This window comes from Heteronotia binoei, chromosome 5 (assembly GCF_032191835.1).
Source record: "Heteronotia binoei isolate CCM8104 ecotype False Entrance Well chromosome 5, APGP_CSIRO_Hbin_v1, whole genome shotgun sequence".
Classification (NCBI taxonomy): Eukaryota; Metazoa; Chordata; class Lepidosauria; order Squamata; family Gekkonidae; genus Heteronotia; species Heteronotia binoei.
The window spans coordinates 47,737,834-47,757,567 of record NC_083227.1 but is presented as its reverse complement, the minus strand read 5'-3'; the positions used below and the strand labels follow the sequence as shown (position 1 = coordinate 47,757,567).

General features: G+C 46.6%; 1 protein-coding gene across 2 annotated transcripts in view; it reads left to right on the top strand.

Annotated features, from left to right (window-relative positions):
• The window catches only part of FHIT (fragile histidine triad diadenosine triphosphatase), a 1,817,261-nt gene that overhangs the window by 704,303 nt on the left and 1,093,224 nt on the right, over positions 1–19,734 (top strand). Inside the window, exon 3 of one of the 2 annotated variants that reach the window (XM_060238269.1) lies at positions 3,851–3,976. In XM_060238269.1, coding sequence (XP_060094252.1) covers positions 3,874–3,976 — 103 coding nt within the window. In that variant the 5' untranslated portion in view covers positions 3,851–3,873. Of the gene's footprint in view, positions 1–3,847; positions 3,977–19,734 lie in introns of both variants that reach the window. The other variant, XM_060238268.1, reaches the window with a different exon arrangement.

Here is a 19,734-nt window from a genome sequence, read left to right as displayed (position 1 = left end):
CAGGGAAATCCCCGAGAGAATTTTTGAAGGAACATTGGGAAACAGATATTGGAGATAAAATTTTAGATGAAGATTGGGAGAGGATGTTTAGATTACCTCCCTTTGTTACAACATCTAGGTTAGTGCAGGAGCAGGGATTGAAGATGATACAGAAATGGTATTATACACCCATTAAGATGTATTATATTTCTAAATCAGGGAGTAAAAATTGTTGGAGGGAATGTGGAGAAATTGGAACTTTCAGTCACATGTGGTGGGATTGTCCCTTAGTGAAAAAATTCTGGATGCAGGTTGGCATAGAGATGACAAAGATTATGGGATGGAAAATAAGTATATCCAAAGCAATGGCAATTATTAATTTGGATGGTGTGGGATTAAGATCAAAAGAGGATAGTAAATGGATTAATTTGATGTTAGTAGCAGCAAGACAAGTGATAGCAAGGAATTGGAAAGAAGCTGAGGAATTGACAATTAATCACTGGAGGGATAGAATGAATAGTATAATTATTTTGGAGTATTTAACGATGAAGATACGAAGAATGAATGGATTAAAGGTTAGGGAACAGGAGGAGGGATGGTTTAGGAAGATGGTGAGATATTTGGAAAAGTTTAAACAATTTAAGACGATTGGTTGGTTAATAAGAAAATGAATGGATAAGATGTTTAAATAGAGTGACGGAGTTGTATTTGGACGGAATGTTAATAGTTATAAATTTATGGAATATTATAATGTATCTATGGCCTGGGACTCTCACAGAGGTGGATTGGTGGTGGAATACATAACAATAAAAATTTTTATAAAAAAAAAAAAAAAAATTATGGTATGCTAAGTTATGGGAACAATTTCTAATGAGTAGTATAATGGACAACCAGTTCTTTTTGGAGTTCTTGGTATCATGACTCATGTAGATCTTTTGGAGCTATGGTCACCAGTTTTGACTCTCCTTTCCAATAAAAGAGTTCTTCTTAAAAAAAAAAAAAAAAAAAAAAATCTGGAAGTGATGTCATTGAATCAGATGTGTCACATGACATCCCTGCCCACCACCAGAATGCCCTCCAAATCCCTCCGCCAAATAGGCAAGGAGATCTGAAAACTTTAGCTGCTATGGCTATTTATTTCTTTACATTATTTGTCATTTGCCTTTCTGGTTGAGACTTAAGGGGAAGTACAATAAGGATCAATGTAATACATACAAATGAACAATGAAATTGGTTTGCTCAATTAAAGAACTATTAAACACACAGACAAAAAGCCTCTTTTTACCCTGTTTAGGAAAATAAATAGTAGCTTAAATTGTAAAATGACACAGTGGCACCTTTAAGACCATCAAAGTTTTATTCAAGATATGAGCTTTTGTGTGCATGCACACTTCTTCAGTTACAATGAAATGGAATTTACCAATCCATACAAACAAGGCAGAAGTTAAACAGCAAATTAGCATACAACATAATGAAGATGTTTTAATAGATACAAACAGGAATAACAAACTAAGTTTATAAGGTCACCATTTTGGATTTAATTCTGGGGGTGGGTGGGAACAGTGAAGCAAATATGTCAAAATTGGAGATCGATGTGTGAATGTATCATTCTTGTGTAGTGCAGTGTTTCCCATTTGCAGGTTTGTGACCTGGTACCGGGCCACAGAAGCCTTACTACAGGGTCACAAGAAAAGCCAAAGCTAGCCCTGCCCCCAGCAAAGCTAGCCCCGCCCCATCTGTGTTGTGCAGAAAGGAGCAGGGCTGCCTCTCCTTCCTTCTCCCCCACTCCCAGTGTTTGAGAGAAAAGCTGGCATCCACTGGCACTTTAGATCCATGAAGTGTTCTTCAAGGTATGAGCTTTCATGTGACTTGCAGTATGTTCTTTTGGGGAGATTTCCCCATGAGGCCTGGGCAGCAAAGAAGGGTGTGTGTGTGTTTTTCAGCTGGGAGGGGCGGGGAGTGGGTATTTCAGTAGCTATTTTTTTTACCAAACGACCCCTGGGCAGAATTTTTGCTGGCTGGAGTCATCTGATGATGAGGAAGGCCTTCTTCCATGCATCAAGCCCCAACCATACTTAGCAGCTTTGCTTGGTTGTTTGGGCAGGGAAATGGTCTGGCTTGCCGCTAGGTATACTAGCTTCCAGATGGGACCTAGGGATCTCCCAGAATGACAGCATATCTCCAGATTACAGAGATAAATTAACCTGGGAGAAAACTGTTATTTTCGAGAGCGGACACTATAGCACCATGCCCCACTGATGCCTGTCCTTCCCAAGCTCCATCCCCAAATATCCAAGAGTTTTTTCATTTGGATCTGGCCATCCTATCCCTCACCCCACACTAGTGGCTAGGAGGAAATGGCAAATGTATTTGCCACTGTTTGGCACATGTGCTGGGCAATAGGCTGTCACTTGTATAGAGTCTGATGGAGGCTTGCCACCAACTGCAAGTGCTACAGGTAAATCTCCCTCATGCACACAGATCCTGCAACTGGCTTCTGTTCTCAGGCTTCTTTCTTTCTTTCTTTCTTTCTTTCTTTCTTTCTTTCTTTCTTTCTTTCTTTCTTTCTTTCTTTCTTTCTTTCTTTGTGATAGTGGGAGGGCTTCTAGTGCCCTGGCCCCACTAGTGGACATTCTGATGCTTTTTGGGCATTGTATGAGGGAATTTTGGACTGGATAGTCCACTGTCCTGATCCAACATGGCTCCTCTTATGTTTATGTTCTTTATTTCCATGTCTTTCTTTTCCTTTTCTTCTATTTCCTTCTTTCCCTTTCTCTTTCTTTCTTTCCTTCCATTTTACTGGTCCTGCTTTTAACAGCTGTCTGACACCAAAATTAAACTCCTCCTGTAGATATTAAAAAGGATGAAAGTAATTCACTAGCTAAGTATCTGCACATCAGGTTGCTTTTAAAGGCATGGGAAACACAGCCAGTAAAAAGCTGCAAGCCCCTCATAAATATCCTTTTTGGGATAATTGCTGAAAAGCTTGTATGAACTTCATATAACTTGAAATTAATTCATTAATTGCAATACAATTCTCTGCTACCTTTCACAGCAATTTCCCGTGTTTCAACCAAAGAAAAGTATGAAAAATAAGTGTCGAAAGATTTTCTTGAAATCAAGCAAGTTTGGTTGTAGCTTCTTTTTAAATAATATTCCCCTGGAGAAAATGGCTGCTTTGGAGGGTGGCCTCTATGGCATTATAACCCTATGAGTTCCTTCCCTTCCCCATACCCAGTCTTCCCCAAATCTCCAGCAATTGCTCAACTTAAAGATAGCAAGCCCAGGAAAGTGTTTGAGGATAGTACTGGATAACAAATAGTCTGAAGATGACACAAGAATTTTGTTTAACCCTTCCATGGAATAAATAAATCTACCCAGCTAAAAATACAAAACATGCCCAGCTAAATTGGATGAAACATTGATTGCTAGTTAACATGGTGGCCAGTGACAAAGGAGGAGGAGGAGGCAGAGCAGGAAAAGAAGAGTTTGTTTTTATACCCCACTTTTCTCTAACCTAAGAAGTCTCAAAGTGGCTTGCAGTTGCCTTGCCTTCCTTTCCCCACAACAGTCATCTTGTGAGTTAGGTGGGGCTGAGAGAGTTCTAAATGAACTGTGACTGACCCAGCAAGCTTCATGTGTAGGAGCAGGGAATCCAACCTGGTTCTTCAGATTAGAGTCCACTGCTCTTAACTATTCCATCGCATTGGTTAAGGTTAAGGACAGAAAAGTAGGATGATGAGGAGGTCAGCAGAGACCAAAACTGACTTGACACATGTTTTTGCTCTCTAAAAAGATACTGACAATCTTACTTGCATTTGTGGAAATTAGGCTTATTCAGTGACATGACTTTGATTATTCTTTTCAGCAGGTTCTGCTTAGAGAGGATTTAACATGTCACTCCGATTTGGGCAGCATCTCATCAAGCCTTCTGTGGTGTTTCTGAAGACAGAGCTATCATTTGCACTTGTGAACAGGAAGCCAGTGGTCCCGGGTCGTATCCTTTTAAATTTTTTTTAAAAAGCATCAGTTCCATGAAAAAAAAATTGGGGGCACTTGGCACTTCTTGAGGAGAAGTAGAAGCCGTCTGTCTCTCTTCACACTGAAGAACAGGTAAGATGTTACTCATATTTATTCTGAAGCCAGTCAGTGGAACATAATATGCTTGATCAGTGTTGCAGAACTTTTGAAGGTGGTTGCTTAGCAACAGTGACCTTAGAGGTGAATTTTCTACTGAAGTTTTCACCACAGAAGATGTATAAATAAACAGGTGCTCCTTTTCTTTTTTTAAAAGGGATTTTAAAGTGTATCAAGATACTTGTGCTTTAACTGTCATATTATTGGTCTGTGGCACAGTCTATTTTAACTAACGCTGTTGCAAGCGTTTTAGGCCCATGCAAATGCTTTATGAGTCATGGTGTTAGAGTTAAAATACAGTGGACTTTTGTAATACAGCATCTTAAGGTGTCAGCTGTGTTAGTCTTAAAATAACATCTCCTTGCTTCTCTCTGGTGCCCAACTAGGTATATCAACTACTGTGGAAAAGAAGTTGTGTGTAAGGGGGGGAAAAGTTTTTAAACTAAATCTTTTTTAAAAAGTTTTTAAACTAAATCTTGGGGGAAAGCCAACAGGAGATGAAATGTCTCTGGTTCAGGAGGACTCATCTCAAAGAGATAGGGTTGCCAAGTCCAATACAAGAAATATCTGGGGACTTTGGGGGTGGAGCCAGGAGACATTAGGGGTGGAGCCAAGATCAAGGCTGTGTCAAGCATAATTGAACTCCAAAGGGAGTTCTGGCCATCACATTTAAAGGGACGGCACACCTTTTCAATTCCTTCCTTCCATAGGAAGTAATGAAGGATAGGAGCACCTGCTTTTGGGGCTCACAGAATTGGACCCCCTGGTCCAATCTTTTTGAAACTTAGAAAGTATTTTGGGGAGAGGCACTAGATGCTATACTGAAAATTTGGTGCCTCTACCCCAAAAACACACACACACACACACACCCAAGCCCCAGATACCCGCAGATCAATTCTCCATGATTTTCGATGGGAATAAATCTCCACAGGGAATAATAGAGGTCCCAGCAGACATTTTCCTCCCCTCCCCCTGCTTTCTGATGACCCTGAAGTGGGGGGAGGTTCTCCAAACTGGGGAATCCCCTGCCCCCACCTGGGGATTGGCAACCCTACAAAGAGATGAAGGGTTAGCTGTTACTTTTCTACCGGGTAATGGATCAGAGTTGTCCACTGAGATGGTGACAAACAGTATGGACTGTCTGCCAAAGTCTCGAAGCAGCAGGAGGAAGGCTGCGGGACTAACTTGCTTGGGAAATTATAGATGTTTATATACAAATATTAGAAGTGTTCGAAGTAAAATTGAGGAGTTGGAATGTTTAGTGTTGGGAGAAAACATAGACATTGTGGGAATTTCAGAAACTTGGTGGAATGAGGAGAATCAGTGGGACACGGTGATTCTTGGATATAAGTTATATCGGAAGGATAGGGAGGGAAGAGTTGGAGGTGGGGTGGCTCTGTATGTCAGAGGGTTTACAGTCCAGCAAGACTGAGGTCAGAGAATTAGATTCCCTTCTATTTATTTATTTATTTATTTATATTTATTTATTTATATTTCGACTTATATCCCGCCCTTCCCACCGAAGCGGCTCAGGGCGGCTCACAACACACAAATTTACATAAGTTTATCTTAAAAACATTTACATAATAAGGATTAAAACAGTAAATTCATAAAACATAAAACATAAAAAACATAAAAAACCAGCGGTCTGTTAAATGCATTCTAATTCCATCCAGAAATTCTCAGTGTCAGTTAGTTGTTGTAGGCCAGCCGGAAGAGGACTGTCTTACAGGCCCTGCGGAACTGCCCTATGTCCCGCAGGGCCCTCACCTCTTCCGGCAGCTGGTTCCACCAGTAAGGCACCGTTACCGAGAAGGCCCAATCCCTGGTGGATTTCAGACGGGCCTCCTTTGGCCCGGGGATTACTAGCAGATTTTGTGAGCCCGATCGTAGTACTCTCTGGGGAACGTGTGGGGAGAGACGGTCCCTAAGGTAGGCAGGTCCTAGGCCATATAGGGCTTTAAAGGTAATGACCAACACCTTGTACCGGACTCGGAATGTTATTGGCAGCCAGTGCAGATCCCGAAGCCCCGACCGAATGTGCTCCCATCTTGGGAGCCCTAGTAGCAGCCGGGCAGTGGCATTCTGCACTAACTGCACTTTCCGGGTTCGGCACCGGGTTAGCCCCATGTAGAGGGCATTACAGTAGTCCAACCTCGAGGTGACCGTGGCATGAATCACCGTTGCTAGGTCGTCGTGCTCCAGGAAAGGGGCCAACTGCCTCGCCCGCCTAAGATGAAAAAATGCAGACTTGGCAGTGGCTGCTATCTGAGCTTCCATTGTCAATGAAGGCTCCAATAGTTCCCCCAGACTTTTGACCCTGTGCGCCGCTATCAACGGCGCCCCGTCAAAAACTGGCAGGGAGATTTCCCTTCCCGGGCCACAACGACCCAAGCAAAGGACCTCTGTCTTCGCCGGATTCAGCTTCAGCCCACTCAGCCTAAACCACCTAGCCACTGCCTGTAATGCCCGGTCCAGATTTTCTGGGGCGCAGGCAGGCCGTCCGTCCATAAGTAGATAGAGCTGGGTGTCATCAGCATACTGATGACAACCCAACCCATACCTTCGGGCAATCTGGGCAAGGGGGCGCATATAGATGTTAAATAACATCGGGGAGAGTACCGCCCCTTGAGGCACTCCGCAATCAAGCGTGTGTCTCTGGGACAGTTCGTCCCCAATTGCCACCCTTTGTCCCCGACCGTCGAGGAAAGAGGAAAGCCATTGCAAAGCCAGCCCCTGAATCCCCGCATCGGCAAGACGGCAGGCCAGCAACCGATGGTCGACCATATCGAACGCTGCCAATAGGTCTAACAGCATCAGCACCGCCGAGCCGCCTTGATCCAGATGCCGCTGAAGGTCATCCACCAGGGCGACCAGCACTGTCTCCGTCCCATGGCCCGGGCGAAAGCCAGCCTGGCAGGGGTCAAGGACAGAAGCGTCCTCCAGGAAACTCTGTAGCTGCAACGCCACTGCCCTCTCAATAAGTTTGCCCCAAAAGGGCAGATTCGAGACCGGCCGGTAATGTGCCAGTTCGGCCAGGTCTAACGTTGTTTTTTCCAAGAGGGGACGGACCACTGCCTCTTTAAGCGCTGATGGAAAATGCCCCTCCAATAGGGATCTATTTATGATATCCCGTATAGGATATCTCAGCTCCCTCTGGCAGGTCTTAATAAGCCAGGAGGGGCACGGATCCGATTTGCAAGTTGTTGGGCATGCAGATAGGAGGAGCCTGTCAACTTCTTCCAGGCTGAGAGCACTGAAGCCGTCCAGAACACGATCCGAAGACAGGCACGGAGCCTCAGGTTCGCTGACTGTATCTAATATGGCAGGGAAGTCGGAACGGAACGATGCGATTTTATCTGCAAAGAAATTCGCAAAAGCCTCACAGCCAATTTCCAATTCGTTAGAATTTGGTCTGCCCTGTGGCAGTGTTGTAAGAGTCCGAATTATGTTGAACAATTGTGCCGGGCGCGAAGTTGCAGACGCAATCTCGGCCGCAAAGTATGTTTTCTTAGCAGCCTTGACTGCCATCTCATAGGACTTCATAGACTCTCTATAAGATGTTCGAGTCGCTTCGTCTCGAGTACGCCGCCATTGCCTCTCTAGTCGTCTGAGTCCCCATTTCAAATGCCACAACTCCCGGTTATACCAGGGTGTCGGCTTTGAGCGAGGGCACAGAGGACGCCTAGGAGCGATCTCATCGATGGCCCCGGAGAGCCTATCATTCCAAGACTCCACCAGGTCATCAAGGGAATCGCCAGGGGGCCAGGGATCCCGCAGAGCTGCCAGGAACCGTTTTGGGTCCATCAGGCTCCGCGGGCGAGCTAAAATAAGCTCGCCGCCTAAACGGGCTTGGGGTGGGACATCCACACGAGCCTTGAGGGCATAGTGATCCGACCATGGCACTGCTATAGAAGCAAGATCGTTCACTAAAACTTCCGCTGCGAAGACCAAGTCTAACATGTGCCCCACCTGGTGAGTGGGCGTCGTAACTACTTGGGAGAGTCCTAGTGTCGCCATGGAAGACACTAGGACCATCGCCTGATTGGAGGTCACGTCATCGGCATGAACATTGAAGTCACCCAGGATCAGAAGCCTCGGGTGCTCCAATGCCCATCCTGCTGCGGCCTCCATCAGGGATAGTAAGGCGCTGGCCGGTGCGTTAGGTGGTCGGTACACCAGCCAGATCGCCAACCCCTTCCCAACGTCCCACGCCAGACCGGAACATTCAATGCCCTTGATCTCCGGGGCCGGGAGGGCCCGGAAGGAGTAAGCCTCTCGTATGAACACTGCCACCCCTCCCCCCCGCCCGCTAGTCCACGACTGCTGAAAGACCGAGTATCCTGGGGGAGCCATCTGGGAGAGAGCTACGGTCTCCCCATCGCGCACCCAGGTCTCGGTCACGCATGCCAGGTCCATGTTCTGCTCAAGCAGGAATTCCCGAAGGGTGGAGGTCTTATTGTTAATGGACCTGGCATTACATAACACCAGTGACGGAGGCAAGTAATTTCGCCTTTCCCCACTACCTGTCACCATCGGGATGGGACGCAGGCTGGAAGGTGGTCGAGCACTATCTTGTCTCAATCCCCTTCCCTTACATTTCCGCCTGTTCCCACCATCATACCTTCCCCTCCCCAGGAGTACCGGAATCCCCAGACTAGTCATCTCTTACTGGTATCCACCAGCCCTTCTACTGACAAGATGTTTAAGCTTATCCCTTCTCAATCCTCCCAACTCGAATTGACCTATCAATAAGTTACCCACTAATATTCTAATAGTTATTTAATGTAAAATCCTTCCCAACACCATCCTAATTCATTAGCTAACAATAATAAATTATAAGTCCAATTGGCTCCTTAATTAAAACCTTCAATCAATATTCCTCTTCTCATTAATTTGCCATAAATAAATCCTTAAATTAGCTAATCAGTAAAAATCAATTTAAATAACCAATACATAAATCCAATCTTAATAATTTGGGAGATAGGGTCCGGTGGGTAGGAGGGTTAAAAAATTTTATGCTAACTAAGGTGCTGTATTATTTTAAGGTGCCGATGACAGTAAAGTGCAATGGTCTTAATGGTCTTAATTAACAAAGTGCTATTGGTTTTTTATGACAGTTATTTTAAAGTGCCGATGACAGTAGGGTGCAAATGATCTTAATTTAAAGTGCGGTAGTGTCCGTAAAGTGCGAATGTCTTGGTCTTAGGCCTTACTTAAGGATGGCACGTGCCACCACGCCACCCAAGAGACCCGGAACCTTCAGTCCCAACAGTGGAGGGGGGGGGAAGGGAGGAGGAGAAGACAGGGCTGTCGTCCCGCTGGCAGCCTAGCTGCCTCAGTGCCTCGCCCCGTCCCATGGTTCTTCAACGCCGCCGCTGCTACCTCCAGCCTCTCGCCGGCGTCCTCTAGTTCCAGCTCCCTGACTTTCTGGTTCACGGCCTCCGGTTGCTGCAGTGGAAGAGGGAGGGGGGATAGGGCCGTCGTCCCGCCGGCATCTAAACCGCCTCGGTACCTCGCCCCGTCCCGCAGCTCACCAGACGCCGCTGCCGCTGTCTCCAGCCTCTCGTCGGCGTCCTCCAGCTCCCCAGTTTCCACCTCATACACTTCACCCCCTTGTTCGACTCCACTCCTCCAGTTCCGCACTCCGCCTTCTGCTCTCGACCCCAACGCTCCACACTCTACGCCCAGCTCCGCTTACACCCGGCACTTGCCACCGCGGCCCTCCGTTCACACCCGGCGCTTCCCGGCCGCGGCCCTCGCCGACCTTGATGTCGTCCCGGCTGGTACGCACTTTCACTATGTTTCTCACTTTGTTTCTCAAGGGAGGCCGTTCTAAAGTCGCCTTTGCCTTCCCCAGCAGCTATTTAATCAGCACAATGTCCTGGATAGTATCTAAAGAGGATATTTTAAATGGTATGGGCATTAGAATGCTGTTGTGCCGGGAGCCTCAGCGTCTCACTCCTTGCTGCCGCCGCCATCTCGCAAATGTCACCCCCATCTTTAAAAAGGGTTCCAGAGGAGATCTGGGAAATTACAGACCAGTCAGTCTGACTTCAATACCGGGAAATTCTAGAAATGCTTTGGGTCGAAATAGAGGGCCCAAAAGGAAATTTAACTATGGGACTTTGTTATCGCCCACCAAATCAGAATATAGAGGGTGATTATAATATGATGGAAGGATTAAAGATAGTGGCTAAACATAAAAACTGTGTCATAATAGGTGAGTTTAACTACCCGCAGATTGATTGGGTCAATATGTGTTCTGGTCGAGAGAAAGAGATTGAGTTTCTAGACACTCTCAATGACTGTGCTATGGAGCAGATGGTCACAGAACCTACCAGGGGTGGAGAGATCCTGGATTTGATCCTAAGTAATGCCCAAGACCTGTAAGAGATGAAAAAGTGATTGCACAGCTTGGGAGCAGCAGCCATAACATTATTGATTTCCCCATTTGTATGAATAGGGCGTTGCCCCAAAAGACCAGCACAACCACTTTTAACTTTAAAAGGGGTAAATTCTCTGAGATAAGGGGGCATGTGAAGAGGAAACCAAAAGGAAAGGTAAATACAGTCAAAACCCTTGGGGAAGCTTGGGGAGGCTATTTAAAATACACTCCTAGAAGCTCAGATAAAATATATAGCACAAGTTAGGAAAGGCACAAACTGGTATAAGAACAGGCTTGCATGGTTAACAAACAAAGTTATAGAAGCTGTAAAAGGTAAGAAGGATTCCTTTAAGTGGTGGAAAGCTAGTCAAGTGAGATTAATAAAAGGGAACACAGGCTGTGGCAAAACAAATGCAAGACTGTGATCAGGCAGGCAAAAAGGGACCATAAGGAGCATATTGCAAAAAACATAAAGACCAACAATAAAAATGTCTTCAAATATATTAGAAGCAGGAAACCAGCCAGGGAGGCAGTGGGGCCCTTGGATGACTAAGGGGTAAAAGGATTACTGAAGGAGGATAGGGAAATGGCTGAGAAGCTGAATGCATTTTTTGCCTCCATCTTCACTGTGGAAGATGAGAAGTGTTTGCCCGCTCCAGAACCACTAATTTTGGAAGGGTTGTTGAAAGACCTGAGTCAGATTGAGGTGACAAGAGAGGAGGTCCTACAACTGATAGACGAATTAAAAACTAATAAGTCACAAGGTCCAGATGGCATACATCCAAGAATCCTGAAACAACTCAAAAATGAACTTGTGGATCTCCTGACAAAAATATGTAATCTTTAATTGAAATCTGCCTCCATTCCTGAGGACTGGAAGGTAGCAAATGTCACCCCCATCTTTAAAAAGGGTTCCAGAGGAGATCCGGGAAATTACAGACCAGTCAGTCTGACTTCAATACCGGGAAAGTTGGTAGAAACCATTATCAAGGACAGAATGAGTAGTCACATTGATGAACGCAAGTTATTGAGGAAGACTCAGCATGGGTTCTGTAAGAGAGAACCTTGCCTCACTAACCTCTTACAGTTCTTTGAGGGGGTGAACAAACATGTGGACAAAGGAGACCCAATAGATGTTGTTTGCCTTGTCTTCCAGAAAGCTTTTGATAAAGTTCCTCATCAAAGGCTCCTTAGTAAGCTTGAGAGTTATGGAGTAAAAGGACAAGTCCTCTTGTGGATCAAAAACTGGCTAATTAATAGGAAACAGAGAGTGAGTATAAATGGGCAATCTTCGCAGTGGAAGACGGCAAGCAGTGGGGTGTTGCAGGGCTCAGTATTGGGTCCCATGCTCTTCAACTTGTTCATAAATAATTTGGAGTTGAGAGTAATCAGTGAAGTGGCTAAGTTTGGAGATGACACTAAATTGTTCAGGGTGGTATGAACCAGAGAGGATTGTGAGGCACTCCAAAGAGATCTGTTGAGGCTTGGTGAGTGGGCGTCAATGTGGCAGATGCGGTTCAATGTGGTCAAGTGCAAAGTAATGCACATTGGGGCCAAAAATCCCAGCTACAAATACAAGTTGATGGGGTGTGAACTGGCAGAGACTGACCAAGAGAGAGATCTTGGGGTCGTTGTAGATAACTCACTGAAAATGTCAAGACAGTGTGCGATTGCAATAAAAAAGGCCAACGTCATGCTGGGAATTTATTAGGAAGGGAATTGAAAACAAATCAGCCAGTATCATAATGCCCCTGTATAAATCGATGGTGCGGTCTCATTTGGAATACTGTGTACAATTCTGGTCACCGCACCTCAAAAAGGATATAGCATTGGAAAAAGTGCAGAAAAGGGCAACTAGAATGATTAAAGGTTTGGAACACTTTCCCTATGAAGAAAGGTTAAAATGCTTAGGGCTCTTTAGGTTGGAGAAACGTCGACTGCGGGGTGACATGATTGAGGTTTACAAGATTATGCATGGTATTGAGAAAGTAGAGAAAGAAGTACTTTTTTCCCTTTCTCACAATACAAGAATTCTTTGGGCATTAAATGAAATTGGTTAGCAGTAGGGTTAGAACGGATAAAAGGAAGTACTTCTTCACCCAAAGGGTGATTAACATGTGGAATTCACTGCCACAGGAGGTGGTGGCGGCTACAAGCATAGCCAGCTTCAAGAGGGGATTGGATAAAAATATGGAGCAGAGGTGCATCAGTTGCTATTAGCCACAGCATATTATTGGAACTGTCTGGGGCAGTGATGCTCTGTATTCTTGGTGCTTGGTGGTGGGGCAAAGTAGAAGGGCTTCTAGCCCCACTTGTGAACCTCCTTTCTTTTTTGGCCACTGTGTGAACAGATTGTTGGACTGGATGAGCCATTGGCCTGATCTAACATGGCTTCTCTTATGTTCCTAAGTCATAATTCATGATGTCATAATTAATATCTCCATCACATTGATATCCTGTATTTTCTCCATGGGGTTTAGGGCAGTAATACATATGAGTATGCATGTCCAACAAAACAGATCCCTTCTCACCCTCAGAAGGACCTTGTGAGGTACTCTAGGCTGAAATAACAAGACTGACACAAGTTTACCCCATAGGATTCATAACAGATGGGAGATCTGAACCCAAGTCTCCACAGGCCAACATTCTAAACCAGGGTTGTCGAACTCATTTGTACGAGGACTGGATTTGACATAAATGAGATCTTGTCGGGCCAGGCCATGTGTATCATAAAATGCAATGCCAGGTAGCAGACATATAAACTTTATAAAGGGCGCAGACACAATTAAAGATTTTTTAAAACTTAAAATAAAACATGCTTAAAATATTAGCACACTTGCAATTTTTTGTTTTACAGTCTCTGATAAATGTCACCTCTTGCTATGAATTATTGGATCAAAAACTGCAGACAATGTCTGTGCTTTATCAGTCTTGAATATGTGCTATTCAGGTGTGCACATCTGTAAGTTGCAAACCTACTTTTGATACATTGGCATTCATTACAGATATCTCATGGTCAATGCTTTGAGCCTAAGACCCAGAGGAACATGAAGCAGCTGGACACTGTGAGCTTTTGTACAGAAGTTGCTTCATGAACTAGTCAAGAACATGTGAAGGCACCATGGCACAGACTGAGGGCTATGTGCTTGTCTACAAAACTATAATTTTCCCCAGAAAAAATGACTATAACTAAAAAAAAAAAATACAACTTCACCCCAAAAAACAACTACAAGAACAGAGAGACAGTCATGTACAGTGGTCAGTGTCAGCCTACTATCTGGGAAGTCTAAATTCAAGACCCCCAATCAAAGGTAAATGTGAAAGAAAAATTAAGGAAAATTTGCTGGGTAAACCTGGGGTGGAACACCCTCTCAGCCTAATTTTGATATTTCTCTTCTAAACAGTTCACATGCTTTCCTATTGAGAAAGACTGGAGGGCATGAGTACAGTGAAAAAGAGGAGAACCTAGTTACACCCAAAACAAGCCCAACAAAACTCTCTCTCTCTCTCTGTAGCAAGGCAAAAAGCTCATACCTTCACTAAAACGTGGCTAATCTTAAAAGCACTCTTTGTAACTCTCCTGATGGTGGGGACTGGCAAAGGAAGCTCTGGCTCTTTCTTTCCTTCCCTGGGGCATGAGAAGGGGGAGGAGCCTCAGCCATTCATTAGAAGGAAGAGAGGCTTTTCTCAGTAGCTCTGCAGGGTGATTAATTGAGCCTGACAAACTTAATCACCCATCAGAGCTATAGAGCCAAACTCCTTCATTGGCTGAGGCTACTCCCTCCTCCTCCCTTTGGGAAAAGGGAGGTGGGAGAGAGAGAGGCTGCTTTGCTGCTCTGGCCTGTCCAGGAAGAAACACAAAACAATGATTGACAAAAGCAGGCAAGGGAAAATGAAGCAGATGGCAGGCAGTTGCTGGAGGGCCTGATTGGAGCTGTTTGCAGGCCTGATCCGGCCCACGGGCTGTATGTTTGACACCCCTATTCTAAACACTGCATTGCACTAGGCTAAATTCTATGCAGTTCCAATGGAGGGTGTTGGTGGATTTCCACTTAGCTTCCCATTCCCCCATACATGTGGCCATGAGCCACCAAAGGACAGTGATCATGACTGGGGGACATGTATGGACTGGAATGTCCTCAGAATCAGCTCCCTTTGCCTCTCCCTTCAGTGGAGCCTCGAAGTGCAGCTGGTGGAGGAAGTATGATTTTGATCACTCCCGCTCTTTCAAACAACCCCTGTGTTCTGTCTTCTTCCATCCCCATGGGGTCACAGGCTGCTGCTGGGGAAGGAGATGCTTCCACTTCACCTTCTCTTGCTGGCTGTATAGAATCCAGACCCATTGTTTTTTTTTCTCCTGTCAGAAATTTTCTATCTATAGCCATTTAAAAAGGCCTTTGGAAATGTCATTGCTGGATTGGTTTAGCTGTTTCTTTAGTGGCCCTGGAAACATTATGAGATCTTGACATGCACAAGGCAAATAAGTTTATAGGCAACTCCCTGCAGCTGATCTTGATGCTTCTTCCCATGCTTCATGTTCATGGAAGTCAGCAATGAGACTTTGAAATGGTGGCAAACTAAGGAAAAGTTCAGGCAAATGGCCCCATGTGTTGGTAGTTCTTCAGCAGTGGCTGCAAGTGTGGCCACAACCCAGACTTATAACTGTGCATCAGTTGACAATGTGTGAACTTGCAGACCTGTATCTCTAAGGTCCTAATCCTGCTGTCTAACAACTACACCACTCTGGCCTGAGAATACTTCATATCCAGGCCTTGGATTCAGTGGGAGCTCAAAGGAGCACAGCTCCTGAACCTTTCTGAGAGTTCCACCTCCTCCTTCTGAGAGTTCCTTGTCCATTGAATACTAGGTGCAGCTGCATAACAATCCCTGGATGAGCTCCACCACCTATTTTTCTACAAAATGATCCTTGTTCATATCCTTTTGAAAAGCTCTGTGAGTATGTGATGCCATAGAGTCCAACCTCCAAAGCTACCATCTCCTCTATGGGAACTGACCTCTAATCTCTGAAGGATGATAACTGAGCCTGCCTTTGGCGGGGGAGGGCGGGATATAAAAATAAATTTATTATTATTTATTATTATTATAACTCTAAGCAGGGTCGTCCCTGCCACTAGGCAAACTAGGCGATTGCCTAGGGTACTGGCCTTCAGGGGGTACAGAATTGGGCATTCCCCATGTGACTCGGTGGTGTGCCCAGTCTGGAGTGGCCGCCACTCCAAGTTCCCAGGGGTGCAAAAGCAGGGAGAATGCCCCACTGCCTGTGCATCTTGGAGACTTTGAGAGGCCCACATGGGGGAAATTTGGAAAGGTGGCCAGGAGAGATTCCTCCGTTCTATCCTATGGCGCATTTTATTCTATGGGTCCATAGAATGGACGGATTGCGCTGCCACTGCAGCATGACCCCAGAGAAGGGGTTTTATATTTAAAGTTTGGCAGCCCAATCTCTCCACTCTATCCTATGGGCCCATAGGACAGAATGGAGAGATCTGTCCGCAGTGACGCAGAGAAGGGGGTGGGTGGGTGCAAGTAGTTGGCCTTGCCTAGGGTGCCAAAGGGTCCAGGGCTGGCCCTGGCTCTAAGGGAGGCCCAAATTCCACTGCTACACCCCAATAGAAAAGACTACTTCTGCTTTGGCTTGTTTGGATTTTTTCCCTTGCTGCTAGTTGGATTTAAAAAAAAAAATTAAATGTATACCACTGCTTGGTTTTATTGAGATGTCTCAATTGATGGTTATCAGCTGTGCATAAATTTTATTTAGCAAATTGGGACAGAATTTTTTAAGAAATGAACTAGTACAACAACCAAACGTTAAATTTCATTGTGTTTAAATATAAAGCTGCACATGATTTCAATTGGAAAATATTGTATCTTGGTGTGTCTCCCCCCCCCGTCCCCCCCCCCTTAGTAGTGTTGACTTTAGGAGCTTGGAAAACAAATTCATTTTCAGCTTTTTAAAATAAAGATATATTAACCTTTTTGTTTCATAGTTATTGCACGTCTGTCTGGCAGATGCATTTTCTGGCTCAGATTTGAGTTTGGAACTCTAAACTGGGTGGGGGGGGGTAGTGTTTGGCTGGTTTCTTTGTTGTTGAACAAGGATTGGGTTACCAATAACAAAAGCACAGCCCTCCCCTTTGTACTGAGAGGGAAAAACTGGAAGAAGAATTGCCATGCTGAAGGCAGAATAAGGTATGCAGAATAAAGCAATTTACTATTGTACACCAGTAAAAGGTCTACATTAGGGTGGCCAGACCGTCCCGGTCTCCCGGGACATTCCCGGATCTGGCCACCCAATCCCGGATCCCGGGCTGCCTATACCGGGACCATTAAAGGTCCCGGTTTAGGCAGCCCAGGAGCCGGTGGGCCGCGGGCGCGGGCGGGGAAGGCGGGGAGTGAGGGAGGGAGCGTCCCTGCGCCTGCGCAGGGCCCCTGCGCACGCGCAGGGACGCTCCCTCCCTCACTTCCCGCCTTCCCCGCCCGCGCGCGGGGCCCGGCGGCAGTGGTGGAGGCCTCTCCGTGGCCTCCGCTGGTCGCTGGAAGCCCTCCAGAGACTCTGGAGGGCCTCCAGCGACCAGCGGAGGCCGCGGAGAGGCCGCGGGGCACCCGGCGCTGGTCCCCGAAGGCCTTCCAGAGCCTCTGGAAGGCCTTCGGGGACCAGCGCCGGCCAGCGAAGGCTTCCCCGCGGCCTCCGCTGGTCCCTGTAGGCCCTCCAGACTCTCTGGAGGGCCTGCAGGGACCATTGGAGGCCGCGGGGAAGCCGCGGGGCACCCGGCGCTGGTCCCGGAAGGCCTTCCAGAGCCTCTGGAAGGCCTTCCGGGACCAGCGCCGGCCAGCGAAGGCTTCCCCGCGGCCTCCGCTGGTCCCTGCAGGCCCTCCAGAGTCTCTGGAGGGCCTGCAGGGACCAGCGGAGGCCGCGGGGAAGCCGCGGGGCACCCGGCGCTGGTCCCGGAAGGCCTTCCAGAGGCTCTGGAAGGCCTTCGGGGACCAGCGCCGGCCAGCGAAGGCTTCTCCGCGGCCTCCGCTGGTCCCTGTAGGCCCTCCAGAGTCTCTGGAGGGCCTGCAGGGACCAGCGGAGGCCGCGGGGAAGCCGCGGGGCACCCGGCGCTGGTCCCGGAAGGCCTTCCAGAGGCTCTGGAAGGCCTTCGGGGACCAGCGCCGGCCAGCGAAGGCTTCCCCGCGGCCTCCGCTGGTCCCTGTAGGCCCTCCAGAGTCTCTGGAGGGCCTGCAGGGACCAGCGGAGGCCGCGGGGAAGCCGCGGGGCACCCGGCGCTGGTCCCGGAAGGCCTTCCAGAGCGTCACCGGAAGTGACGTCACTTCCTGTTTCCGGCGGCGCGCGCGCGCTTCGCGCGCACGCACCCCCCCCCCCCCCGTGTCCCTGGCTGGCCTTCAGACATTATGGTCACCCTAGTCTACATAAAACAACATTCATCTGATCTGGCAGCCAGAAGGATATTTCTTGTCCTTTCTAGCAATAATTTTATCTGCTTTGTTTTCCTTACAGTTACAGCATTCCTTTTAATATAGCCACTCATGCAGACAATAAAATAGTAATGTATTTTAATTTCTGTGAATTGAACAGTAGGAAGGGAGGGAAAAAAACAACGAGTTTAAAAGCCAATTCGCTTCATATGTCAGGTTAATTAACTTGTATGTTTTGAGAAATCCAGGATTAAAAGGATCAGGGGTAGTTTGTGCTGGAATTATTCTGAGAATGTGGTGGTGTTCTAGGAGACAAGCAATATAATACAATCCACTGAAAACTGCTCATGCACAAGCCCCATGGTAATTCATAGGAACTGGAAATGATAATTAAGTGGTTCGCATTTACTGCGGTGACGGTGCTCACTCTTCGGGCGTTCTCTGGTAACTGTGTGTGTGGCATCAGCAGCTTCACAGTGCTGTCTATGTGCAAATTTCCTTTCAAACTTTCTTCTTTCTGTTTAAAGAAGCATGCCCTCCAAGCTACCTGGTCAACAAATCTTAACTGTGTTAAAGACGTTGTGGGAAAGATTAGAAAGGATATCAAATATCTCTTGACCATTCTTATTTCTTCATTTATTTCAGTTTTGAATTGTCATCCCCTGCGTAGCAGGGCTCAGGGCAGTGCACAACAGATTAAACATCCAGCAATAAAGTCACAGTTATAACCATATCATGTCACAATCACCTAAAACCAATAAGATAGCACTGCCATGTGGGTGGGGGGAGGCAGGAGAAACAGGGGGGGCAGCCAGATGGAAGAACCGTTGCTGTCTTCAACCAAAGGCCTGGTTGAACATCTCCATCTTGCATGCCCTGTGGAACTGCATTAAGTCTCACAAGGCATGGATGTTATTTGGCAGTGAGTTCCACCAGGTTGGGGCAAGGGCTGAAAACACTCTGTCCCTGGCCAAGGGCAGCCAGATATATCTCAGGCTGGGGGCTTTTAAAAAAAGAAATTGCCTTCTTGTCGGGTTGGATTCAGGCTAACATTTCTGCAGGTGCAAGAATTTCCATCCTCTAAGTGTGGTATGCCTACCCTCCCCTCGCTCAAAAGCAGCCCACTATAACTCCTCAAAATCCTTTCCTGGTGGTCCTCTCTTCCATGGGTAGAAGCCCTTGGCCCTTCAGAAACCCCTGGTCAGGATCCAACCCATATTCTTGTGTGCAGCAGGTGCAACTTTAGTGTATTGGAACAACAGCTTTAGTGTATTGGAAATTTAGCCATTGGAACAAAAGCTGGTTCTTCAGCCAGAGCATCATGTACCTCAGGGTTATTCAATAGGATGGCCAGCTTTGGCTTGGGAAATTTCTGGAGATTTGGAAGTGAAGCAGAAGAAAGTGGGATTTGTGGAGGAGTGGGACTTTGTGGAGGGGGTGGGACCTTTGTGGAGGGTGTATCATCTTGTAGTCCCCCTTTCACAGCAGCCATTTTCACCATGGGAACTGATTTCTGCATCACTGAGAAATCTCTGGGGCCCACGTGGAAGTTGGTGACCCCAAGTATCTAACGGATCATTTGTGAGCTGCCCATAGTTTGCTAGTTGCTTCAGATTATCTTGTGCTTTCCCAAAAGATCCAGGGAAACATTGCAAAGATTTTCTCCAGGTTTTAAAAAAATAAATAAAACATATAATGGGATTTTTCTCTGTGCTGTTTTGCTGATAGCTACATATCTGATGCTCTTCCTAGTCCAAGTTCTGTTTCTAGAACAGAACCAAACACACTGG